The sequence below is a fragment of the Ciona robusta genome, chromosome 9 (genome assembly GCF_009617815.1).
Source record: "Ciona robusta chromosome 9, ASM961781v2".
NCBI classification, from domain to species: domain Eukaryota; kingdom Metazoa; phylum Chordata; class Ascidiacea; order Phlebobranchia; family Cionidae; genus Ciona; species Ciona robusta.
Genome location: NC_143243.1, coordinates 1,023,410 through 1,035,946, shown reverse-complemented (window position 1 = coordinate 1,035,946; position 12,537 = coordinate 1,023,410). Strand labels below are relative to the sequence as shown.

The following is a 12,537-nucleotide window of genomic DNA, read 5'->3' as shown; positions in this document are numbered from 1 at the left end:
TTTGTGACGTAACACTCAAACACGCTATGCAGCCCGCGTAAACGTAAATCCCCACTGTGTGACTTAATTCCAAAAACAAATTAAAAGTTGACACTTTCCGTTACGAGTTCTGCGTCTTAAAAGTTTTCTTTTAGCAAGATTACATCTCTATTGTGTTCTGTATTATAGCGTTAACGTGTTGGAAATAAACGATCGAGAATTAGAAGATTAACACACTTCGTTATCGAATCAAACCTACAGCTTAATTGTTGTTTGTCTTTTCTATTGTGTTGCGCGGGTTTTCCTTGTTTTGAGAAAAAGGACCAGTCTATTTATAAAACATAATTCAACAGGTGGAATAATAAGTTGTCGACGAACGAAGTTATGCGAGGTAAACTATGTGTTTTACAAGCCGACTTTTTGTGCAAAATAACAGAGATGAACATGAATCTTAAGTTGAATAATTTTGAATATTGACATAATCGCTCTTCTCTTGCAGTCTATGTTAATACGTCATGATAACGTCAAATTATACCCGACGATGACATTAAACATACGTCACGATGACGTCGCAACATACGTAATAATAATGTCATAATATACGTTACTCTGATATATTAACATACGTCACTATGACATCATATCATATACGTCACCCGCCTATAATTTACAGGTCAAATACGCATCGTCATCACCGCATCTTACAACAAAGCGACTTTGGTCGTGATGGGAATCAGAGGCATATCAACGGTTAGGTATTCTAGTATTTATATGAAGGTAAGTAAGATAATATGGTGATGTGGTCAATATCAGGTCTTCCGTGTATCAGCCATGTTTACTCGTGGTCCTTGCAATGCGCATTTGTTGTGAGCTAATTTCAGCGGCTTTTATGTGTTTATGTTTGTAGGTTTTCTGTTTGACTTTTGAAGTATTCTTTATGTGCGTTTTAAGATTGTTTTATCGTGTTTATTTATTGTTCGTTTAGTAAACACCTTAGTGATCTTATACCTTGAATTCCAGTCTCATATTGGCAGTTCATCCGTTTCACACAAAAGCGAACTCATTCCGATGACGTCACACAACTTGATTCTGCACGAATGCATTACTTTGTAAGTTCTGTAACAAAGTATAGAATTAAAGAAATGACGGAGAAGATCTTTTTATTATATTTCTCGTCCCATTTCGTATTAAACAAAGAATATATCGTATATATCCATTACAACGCTATATAAGAGCGTTGGTATTTGATATAAACAAAATCTCGAAATATGGGATTTAGATGCCACCAGAAAGTAAAAGCCCTGGTATTATGGACCACGGAGCCTTAATCAGCAGGCACCTGTTTTTATTTTAAGTCTGCCGCTGCCAACGCGATCTAAAAGTGGCTACGAAACGTAACAATGTTATTTTTACCATTTGCCTTTCACCAGAAAGTAACGGGGTCGACGCTGCTATTTTTAGAGACTCGGTGCTGTTATTGCAAAAAAAACGACAGCGAATAACAATTTACATTTCCAGTGACGTTAACCGAATCTCAAGCAGGCGACGCATTGTGGTATCGGTTTGGGGAAATCACCGACGCACTGGCAAACTCGAACCAATAGGTCGAATAAGTTTTGAAATCAGAAATATTAGAGGAAAACAGGTAATTATATGCTTACTTAGGTCATATAGGTATGGGTTCGAGGCTCATGGCTGCTACCATTTGGGTGCGAGTGTTTCCTCGGGCAAGACACTTCACTACATCAGCTGCTCCAAACCAGTGGTCACTGTACTGGGTTATTGATAACCATACATTAAGAACCATCGCAAAATTAAACAAATAAGTTACACCCCTTCATCATTAACAACAATTGTTATACTATACTAAGGATGTCACATTTCATACTTCTAATGAAGAGACAAATTTGAAATCACCATTCTTTCAGGTTCTACACGGCTGGTACAGGTTGCGACCTGAAAGAATAAGTTCCAAAACCCACCGAAGATCACCAGGTTAGTCCATGAACTATAAGTTATATTGTTTTCTATAACATAGTGACGTGGGATTCGGACTCCAAACGCCTAACTTGAAGCACCCAGATGGTAGCTCGTAGGCGGCTACGAGCTGTGGGAAACAGAACCCCGTGTTTGCGACTGACGTTGTCCTGCCACGGGAGGATAAATGTGATACGATTATTCATTTAATCATTCATTTAACTCCAGCAGCTAATTTCGGGAATAACTGGAGACACGTCATGAAGCACATTATGATACCATACAAGGCTGTTATCCATACAAACAAAATAACCCACAAAGTTACATACGTGGTAACTCGTAGGGACATGAAACAGAACAACCGTGTTAAAACCACCTGCCACGCCAGGAGAAACGACTCATACTCATTTGACATCCAACATAAGGCATGAGTGATATCGCTCATTATTTTACCAGCGGGCCAAATAAGCCGCATAGTGTTATTTTGGAGGTAATCAATGTAAATAAATCGCAAAAAATAAACGGCTGCCTCCCCATTAAAGTAAACATACAGGAAATTGCTATATTTAAAGGTTTGTGAACTGTTAAGAAAAATAATATAGAAAAGTGGGGTAAGGCGGAACAAGTTTTCATACAATTTTAATTATTCAAAACACGACAAAGAAATACGGATTTAGGTGCCAACGGTATCCCATCTTACCCCACAGTGATTGTGAGCTGTCTATCATTGTAACTAAAAGCTGTTTAAATGTCTAGTTTTACGAGCGTGTTTATGTAGCGTGTATTAAAGTCTCTTTTTAGGCAAGTTCTCATTAAATAATATAATTACGGATTTACAGGTGATGGTATATATACATTATATAGTTTCGGATGATATGCAATCTATAGTTACGTATGGTGGTACAGTAGGATGGGGGAAGATAGGACACCTTTTCATTATATTTTCTCGTCCCATTTGCTAGTAAACAAAGAACATTTAAAATATTATAAAATCGTATCTTCATGACTCGCATTTACCGTTGTTAATTGCTTAAAACGCGATCAGCATTTTTGGATATTATGTGCTAAAGGTGTTTCATCTTCCCCCACCCTACTATATATATACATCATATAGTTACGGATATATAGGAGGAATTTATATACATTACGTAGTTACCAATGGTGGTATTACAGTGTTACCCTTTTATAAACAGGCGCAAAAACGCCTTTTCCAAACCGCGTATCAACACCCGCAAGCCAGTTACCACCCCAAACAACTACTTTCCCTCATGCCTTCCATCAAGAATATGAAGACGCGTCTTATTATGAGGTGGGGTGTACCTTTATATTATTACCCGGAGTAGGATTAGATTTCAGACGCCTGTTGTGTGCGAATATCGGAAACATAAAATAATATAAACTTAATTTATCTCTTCGTACACATTCACACGGAAAGGAGGTGTAATTGCCGCTTTTTTGTTTAACAAATTGTCAAATGTTTTTAGTTTATTGAAACGACGTAGTGATAGCTGCGAGACTTTTAAATACATACTGCTTTTAACTTATAGTTTTTGTAGATCTGGTCCTTATCCACCTCTCATTTATGGTTGTAATCCACCTCTCATTTATGGTTGTAAAGACATCATAAAACCTATCAAAGAATAATAATCTTTTGATAAATAACATGATTGGTCGCAGTCTTTTGGGTCGTCATTATTTATTTGTGACGGTTAATTATGTCATTGTGTAACACAGGTTGTGAATATCACAACCAGACACAAAGTTATTTATACTAGGGTGGGGGGAGATGAGACACCGCTTATCATTTTTTATCGTCCTATTTGCTAGTAAATTAAGAATTATAAAACCGTATTCTCACGACTCCAATATACCGTCGTTAAATGTTTAAAATACGATTAGGATACTTGGATTTTATGTGCTAAAGATGCCCCGTTTTTCCCATCCTATACTGCGTATACGCGGTAACTGGTAAACCGCCAAAAAGTGCAAAAACAGAAAGCTCACGTTATAAAGAACTGCCTTTGCCTGCCACAAGGGAATAAACAAGTGATATTTGTTTATTCTAATCACAATATATTGTGGTTTACGCTATCTATACGCGTTTGGTATTTTTGATGCATATTCTTTACCTTAACCCGTCAGCCGATAGAGGGGGCTAGGTTTACGTAGGAGCGCCTATAGTAACGTATAAGATTGAGCGAATTTTAGGTTTATTGGCCCCATAAGAGACATATGTGAAATTCTAAGTTACACAACAGACTGCGCGCACAAGGAAAACAATGGATTAAGGACATCAGATTGTAATTTATTAATTGTCTGGCGGTTCTGTCTGTTTGGCAAATACTTCTGTAAAAGAGACTGTGTGTCTGAAGTGTGAAAAACTCAAGCTTACGCAAATACCAGCCTTATGTAAGATGTAAATGAATGAAAAAGGAATCACTTTAAATATAACAGCAGAATATCGAAAACAAAATTACATAGATTCTACTCTATACAAGTCACGTACACTAAATTTTAAAAAATCGATCTATTTGGAACGGCTGGTAGCATTCAAATATTACGGACGTTGGTCCAATCAGTTTAATGGCATGAAGAAAAAAGGCCGCACTTTTCGCATTTTATGTAACACCATCACGAGCAAGTAGAAAAGCCCGGTCCGCGAGTATTTTAGCTCAGTTGGTTTCGACAGCAAGCAATACAGACTGCCGTTGCAGACCGGAGATAAATGGGTAAAAGAGAGGAATTTATTCTAAAGTGATGAGGTCTTAATATGAGAGGCTCGAAGGGATCTGAGATGTAGGCCAGAGTTGGCCCATTACCCGACCCTAGAGTGGCCCATTACCCGACCCTAATGAGCGTGTCCAACCTTATATTTTAAATGGGTGATATCTTATTAAAGTACGCCAAAGGTATTTTAGGCCTGGGCGCATTACTTAAATATGAGTTTATATATATATAAAACTGCGCGGTGAATTTTTAATAATGTTATTCATAGCGTGTCTCAGCGACTATCGTTTACCCGTCAACGCATCTTTTTATATTTTAATTATTATGATCATTATCTTGAACGATAAATAATTTATATTTATGTGAAAATCATCCTTTATATTTTGTTTTAACTATTTTGTATTTTCAGGTTAGCGAAAGGGAATCTTCGTCTAAGAAACAAATATTAAAACCTGAAATCGGAAACGTTGCAGTTTCAGTAGCAAGGCGAGCAGAGATAATGAGCAACCAGATATCTCCGCTGTCCCCTATAAAAATAGTATGTTCACCAGTCGTTGTGAAGCGAATTGTGAAGTTAGCTGTGGAGCGTCGGGCATGCGAAGTTGTTGGTGATAGAAAATACCTTTCCGTGCCGAAAACACCGACAGGACGAAGACATTTGCGCCCGAAGAACTACACCCCGGATGAAATAATGACATCACGAAAAAGTTACGCAAAACACGAGAACAGTTATGACGTACAATCAACGCCTTTGTTGCAAAAACAAACGCCATTCACACCATTCGATGACATCACAGATGACATAAGAAGTACGTCACCATCGTCGGACCGTGGTTACCACAGCAACAGCGATCAAGACTTTTCAGTGTTGCCATTGAAAATTGATTTCAACAGTGATGCAGAGTCCAGTGTTCCCAAACAAAAGGTTGAGGAAACCTCACGCCGCCCCTTAAGCAGACGATTGTCCCTTGACAGCTTGATGCAATTCCGTCACGAGATGGCGGTAAAGATGCCGTTGGGGGAACTCGGGGTAAAAGGAAACTCACAGAGAGACTGGAACGAAAATGGAAGGAGCACAAAATCAAAAACGATGTAAGTAAAGCAAGCTAAGCTTATACTAGCAGGCCGACACATGCTTGATTTTGTCGGAGGTCTGATTGCTGCAAAGTGTTCAATGAAATAACAATCGTAGACCAGCCATGAGCAAAGCCATTTTATTTTATTAGGAGAACAGGTGGCTCTCTTAAAGAAACCAGGAACTATAACAGAAAGCCATTTTATTACAAGTTATCCGACTACGATATTTTCATTATAGATATATTTAATTGTTTCAGGTCTTACGCTGTGGAACTTGGGTTTAATGCTATAACTTTATCAAATTAAAATAAAACGTTGTTTCTTTACCTTCCAGATCCAACCTTATGACATGGTTTCAACAGCGAAAAATGCCCGAAACAGAGAAGAAGCATTCGGGGAAAACGGGACATTCCTGTCGAAACTCGACCCCAAGAAAAGAAACAAATAGATGTCGATTTCGAAGAAGTTTAAGCATCAGAAAATCAAAAAAGTAATTCAACCTTTATTTATGAACTTTACCCGCGTTGGTAAACTCAGTACTCAGAACTTTACCTTGTCCTCGCTTACGAACTACCGCGTATGTAACTTGAATGAATGAATGTAATTTATTTTATCCTCGCGTTATAACACCATTAACACAGGTGTACTGTTTCATGCACCTCGTGCCAGCTTACGAGTTACCATAAGTGTTAACTATTGGGCGTGATTGGTTTGTATTGTTTTTTTACTTATATATGTGTACACGTATAGCTCTGTATACTAACGTCAAACATTTCTTACAGAAAAGCCTTAACAAATGAAGCAACCATAACAGCGATTACTCTTACAGACGTTTTATCAAATAAAGGTAAGAACGTATTCCATTCCATGTTGGTATGATCACACAGGGTGTGGTAAACAAATAACATTTGAAGAACTATACAATCGTATACCATGATTTTAAAAGGGCGTTGATAATTGTTAAAAAATCATGAACAGAAATATGCTATTAGAGTGGTAGCAGAACTGTCTCATCTTACCCCACAGTTCTATTTAGGATCACTCAATAAAATTTCAAAACCGTTTCATTTTTCAGGAAGCACAAACTCCTTCCGCGAGTTCCTTCTTGGTGAGTTCAGCGTAGAAAACTTAGACTTCTGGCTTCAATGCGAAGAATATAAATTCCAGAAACCAAGCAAGCTCAAGAAGTTGGCTAAATGCATACACATGGAGTATATCGTTTCGGGATCTAAGAGTGAGGTAACTTTATGACAGACTGAATGTACAAAGTATGAGGTGTAAAAGATGGCATTTATATGTTACAACTGGACAGTGAACATGAGATGTATGTATACACCATGTGTGTCTGGTGTATAAGAAGACACCCATGTTACAACTGGACAGTGAGCATGAGATGTATGTATACACCATGTGTGTCTGGTGTATAAGAAGACATTCATGTTATAACTGGACAGTGAACATGAGGTGTATGAATACACCATGTGATGTGTCTTGTATATAGTTAAGAAGACACCCGTGTTATAATTCTACACTAAACACTAGAGGTGTATAATACAGTCCATTTCTCAACCATGTAGTGCAGGTGGATCGCGATAATGTATGCTCCACATGCATTTAGTAAACAATAGCTTTCTCTCTTACAGGTAAACCTCGACGCACAAACAAAAAAGGCGATCGCGTCCAGACTTCATAGCCCAACAAATCAAACTTTTGAAGCCGCTCAATTGCGAATATTTGAACTAATGCAAAAAGATTCCTTTCCAAGATACCGAAAACTTTGTAACATATAATGTAAATGTATTCGGGGAAGTTTTTAAGTTCCAAGTAATAAATTCTTTACATTTTAAATTGTCTGAACGTTTTTTTGTGTCCCGAGATTTGGGTTATAGTTTGTTTCAATCATTTTTTAACACGAATCGGCCTTATACAGAAAACCAATTGGTAGGCTATACTCCTAAATCCAAACGAGATTTTGCCCCACATTGGCAACTGGCTGCAACGGAATTATTCAAATGTAGAGGCGGAAATGTGGCTTAGGAAAGCTAGGACAAGGTTTAATTATGTTTGGCGTCCAATTACTGCGTTTTGTAGCAGAGTTACGGCTTTTTTACCACGGCGGCCACTCAAACAAATCCTAACCGGATTTCGCATCAAAACAAGCAAACAAAGGTGCCTAAATAACTTACATAATTACGAATTAGCCAATTTTATAAATGAGTGAATCAAAAATTATGGTGCTGACTGGTTTAAACAGCTGACATACAAGCCTTTAAATATTCCTATAACTATACAGAACTTATTTAGTTATCAAAGAAAACCATATTTAGTAAAATACAATACCTCCACCCGCAGTGGGATGCATTAGCCAGACTTCAATATTCTGGTGGTTTGGATTCCAGGTGACCATGGTTTTATTATTTCACTTGTGGCTTTCCTCACTTCATGTGCTTTCTAAAAAAATGAATGGATGATTGCAAGTGGGCGCCATGGTATAGTGGTTAGCGCGCCTGCCTGTAACCCAGAGGTAATGGGTTCAAGGCTCGACGTTGCTACCATTGTGGGCGTATGTGTTCTTTGGCAAGACACTTCACGGCAATTGCTCCAGCCCAGTGGTCACTAATGGGTTGTCCAAATTATCAGCCATATACATGAAAAATCCAAAAAAATAATCACCCACAAAGTAACATACATGGCAACTCGTAAGCTGGCACGAGATGTTAAACCCGTGTGATAACGACTGTCGTTTCCCGGTTACGTGAGGATAAAGTAAGTTAATGTAAGTTATTTTAAGTTACAAGTGTTCCAATCTCGCGTGGCGGGGCAACGACAGTCGGCTTAATAAAACCATAATACGAATATATATTTGTGGGAAGTACGGTAACTTGGCGATGTGCTCTTCACGTTTAATCCGAGCACACCTTATCTGAATTGCATTTGGCGATGTAGGCCTACAGCAGAGTAACGGACATACGACAATAAACCATAAATTATCGTGTTTTAGTAATATAAATTATAAAAATAATTACTGGCGTCTTTCATGCACAAAATATGGTACCAACAAAAACATTATAATTGGCCGCAATGTGCTTAAAAGTAGAAACCACTTCGGTTTTGTATATTCGCAAGTCTGGACTGAAGTTGTAGTTTTTTATTGTTTCGACACGTATGTGCTGCGTGTTAGAAAAGATACTCTGTGAGCTCGTTTTACCCAGAGCCATAGAAAGGTGTTTATACGACTCTGGTTTTACCCATTCAAGTAAAATGTATAAATACATCAAAACGATAGAATTTAAAGAATAAAAAACTTTAAATATGCCCAATATTAGTTTGAATATCAATAAAATGTTCTAATTTATGTTATGTACCGTTTTAGCTTTAAAATGTTTAAACTGTAAACCTAGCGGTCATGCATTTTTAAGATGTTATGATGCAGTAACTGCCATGTCAGAGTCATGTGTGAAAATGTAAGCTGGATTTATTTCGTATATGAACATTTTAATTGAAACAAAAAGATAATCAGCTTAGGCATATATGCTATGTCTAGTATATGCTTAACTTGGATACTATGGTAAGCGGTTTAGCATTGTAAATAAAGCTATTTCGATTAACACCCCTGTTATCGTTTATCGTAACCCGACGAGCACGTTAGTTGGGTAAAATCCTTTTTTATTATTTGCATAAAAGGGGTGCTAGTGAAGAGGCTTCCCCCACCTTATTTGCAAACCACTAACCCCTATAACCAATAACTACGAACCCCTATAACCACTAACCCCCTAACCATCAACACCTAACCCCCTAACCTAGGCAAATAGGGTGGGGGGAAGATTCTTCACTAACACCAAAAAAGAATATATTAGTTAAAATGGAAAAGCTTTTTAATATTGTATTATTTATCTGAAAATAATTAAGCAGACAACATTTTTATGTCTTATCTTATGCAGATCTTCACAGTATGCAACTGTAGATACAAATGCATCTCTAAGTAAAAAAATTTAACTTGTAAAGAAAAAGGGTTTTCTGGTTTGATTTGTCAAAACCATGAAGGCCAGTGCAGTTTTTAAGACATTGGTCTGCTGCCTCTGCTTCAAGGTTTGCCAACTTGCAGCACCTGAGCAAGGTATATACAAGAGAACTCTGACCAAGACTGACAACTCTTTATACATCGTAAAAACTCTCTACAGAGATTCGATTGTAAAAGTTGCCATCGTTGGCAAAGATAAGAAATGTGCCAGCACAGAAGCCATTGAGGTGTTTTGGCAGGTGAGAAGTTCTTCTTGTTTTGGGGCGTTTTCGGCTCCTTCTTCAGAATGGCAAAGTACGTTTATAAATCATATTACATACACACCACAATACCAATCTGAAAATGTAAGAGGAGAATATGTACTTAACTATGTCATAAACGGGAATCAACACACAACAGATGATAGAATATATTGTGATAAAAACAGCATATTGCATTGCCATAATGACTGGAAGAACATAACAGTCGAACCAACTACTAAACCACCAACAACTGAAGCAAAACCAGACGAGAAGAAAAACACTCAGAAGCGGGAAGTTGGTGATCCACCTGCAGTAAATGAACCAAGTGAAAGTTCAGACACAGAAGATAATGTGGCCTCAGAAAATGCCGTTACTGCTGCACCAGATGTTGAAAATACTGCCACAAGTAATAGTGATACACCAGCTAAAGAAAGCCAGAATGATGAAGCAAATCCTGGAGAACAGAACGCTGAAGAGACTGATGCGGGCAGTGACAAAAGTGTTGATGCAACAGATAAGTCTAAGTGTCCTGCTCCTAAAGACGCCAAACATGTTGTAGCAGTTGTACCTGAGCGCTCATATTATCTTTTCTATCTTTTTACAACAAATATACATAGTGATGATGCTTATGAAGTTACCATTGAACTAAAGAGCCCTGTTGGATATTTGTCTGCACATGAATACCCCCTGCTTACTTTCTATATGTGTATGTGTATTGCATACATCATATATGCTCTGCTATGGCTGGTAATGTGTGCTTGCAACTATAGAGATCTACTTAGAGTTCAGTTCTGGATTGGTGGTGTCATCTTGCTAGGCATGATTGAAAAGGCCGTGTTCTACTCGGAATTTCTCAGCGTGGATCAGACTGGGATATCTGTTATAGGGGCAGCAAAGTTTGCGGAAATTGTTTCTGCTCTAAAGCGAACCCTTGCTAGAATGCTGGTTATTATTGTCAGCTTGGGATTTGGAATTGTTAAGCCCAGACTTGGTCCAATGCTGCATCGTATTATAGTTGTTGGAGGATTGTACTTTGTACTTGCAGTTGTTGAAGCCATGATTCGTAATGATTCATCTCTGCATGATCCCAATAATCGAGCAGTGATTCTTGCATTCATACCACTTGCTATATTAGATGCTGTGATATGCTGGTGGGTCTTCATGAGTTTATTGCAGACGATGAAGACGCTTCGCTTGAGAAGAAACACGACAAAACTTTCCCTTTACCGACATTTTTCCAACGCAATTATATTCTGTGTTCTTGCATCAATAATTATGATTATTTGGTCATGGAGAGTTCACAGTGTTCGTTGTATGGTGGACTGGCCTCAGTTATGGATGGAAACAGCATTCTGGCATCTTCTGTTCTCTGTTATCCTGTTTGTTATTATGATTCTATGGAGACCGACGGCAAATAATCAGCGGTACGCTTATTCTCCAATGGTGGATGGGAATGACTCGGATGAGGACGAGGAGCCGATGTTGTCGGGAGGAGCAAGAGAGACGGTGAAGATGCGGGGAGGGAAGAAGTTTGAGAGATCAGGAGGTGATAAAACAGAGGAGGACTTGAAATGGATCGAGGAGAATATTCCTCAAACAATCGCGGATGTTGCGCTTCCGATATTGGAGTCGGATGATGAGGATGAGATCACGACGAAGTACGAGATGAGCAAGATGGAGTGAAAGTTGTCGCAATCTATGTTTGATGAATGCTGTCTCAAAGTGAATGCAATCGGAACAACTTATTTAAGTCTGTAAATCTTTGTTGTGTTTGCCACTGCAGTGATACTGCTTACAATATATATATTGGCCTAAATATATCCGGAGTTGCTTAGCTTTATATATATATAACTTCTTTTCTAGATGCATTGTATACTGACTGGTGGCCCAACACAGGATACTGGCTATACCAACAAATCATCTATGAAAATGTACTATTAAGTAAAGTTTGCATTGCCTGTAATATTGGCTACTGCATAATGAATATTAAACTGTTGTTTCCATTGCACAGATCACAACCCAAAATGCTGAATGAAGTGTCTGAAATAAATTAAGTTTTCCGCTTTACAATTTAATTCTCTTCTGTACGAGTGCGGTCCAAATGACGATATTACATGAGGACATGTGATGTAGGCCAGTGTTTGCCCATTAATCCAATTTAATAATAACTATTGACACTTAGGTTTGGTTTAAATCTGGGCTCAGAATTACGTAGAATTACACAGTCCTACAAAACAACAGTTGTTTAAGCTAAATTGGACAACTTGGAAACCTTTTACTTTTGCAGAATTTTGCATGTTATACCATAGTGGGTTTTGAACATACTTTTACAATTCTTAATAACAATTTTTTTGTTGGTTTTGAAAATATATAAAGTCTAAATAAAAGTATGTTGAAGCTGTTTAACAATATTTATTTATGAATTATTCCTATACCATGCTTGGATAGCTTTTAAACTAAAACTGAACTGTGTTTGTGGAGAAAATACAAATGTACCACAAGAACTTGGTTGTT

General features: G+C 37.8%; 2 protein-coding genes across 2 annotated transcripts; both read left to right on the top strand.

The window, feature by feature from the left end:
* Positions 1–131: 131 nt before the first annotated feature.
* Positions 132–7,608, top strand: LOC149730595 (uncharacterized). The gene is made up of 11 exons (XM_089885627.1): positions 132–370; positions 653–756; positions 1,000–1,088; positions 1,498–1,624; positions 1,908–1,974; positions 3,150–3,265; positions 5,093–5,775; positions 6,095–6,250; positions 6,543–6,607; positions 6,836–6,999; positions 7,404–7,608. Exons 1-11 carry the CDS (start codon positions 364–366, stop codon positions 7,548–7,550), a joined length of 1,725 nt encoding a protein of 574 aa, XP_089741753.1. The 5' UTR covers positions 132–363; the 3' UTR covers positions 7,551–7,608.
* A 2,066-nt stretch (positions 7,609–9,674) lies between these two features.
* LOC149730594 (Golgi-pH regulating cation channel-like) lies at positions 9,675–12,527 on the top strand. Its single transcript, XM_089885622.1, has one exon. The coding sequence runs from the start codon at positions 9,799–9,801 to the stop codon at positions 11,704–11,706; it is 1,908 nt and encodes a 635-aa protein (XP_089741748.1). The 5' UTR covers positions 9,675–9,798; the 3' UTR covers positions 11,707–12,527.
* The last annotated feature ends 10 nt before the right edge of the window (positions 12,528–12,537 follow it).

What these genes read in the sequence shown, in the direction of transcription:
- LOC149730595 (XM_089885627.1), top strand. An exon ending in GAAATATTAGAGGAAAACAG is followed by an intron (nt 1,625 to 1,907) that starts GTAATTATATGC and finishes CCATTCTTTCAG; the next exon opens with GTTCTACACGGCTGGTACAG. An exon ending in AAGACGCGTCTTATTATGAG is followed by an intron (nt 3,266 to 5,092) that starts GTGGGGTGTACC and finishes TTGTATTTTCAG; the next exon opens with GTTAGCGAAAGGGAATCTTC.
- LOC149730594 (XM_089885622.1), top strand. Translation starts at nt 9,799, where the DNA reads ATGAAGGCCAGTGCAGTTTTTAAGACATTGGTCTGCTGCCTCTGCTTC.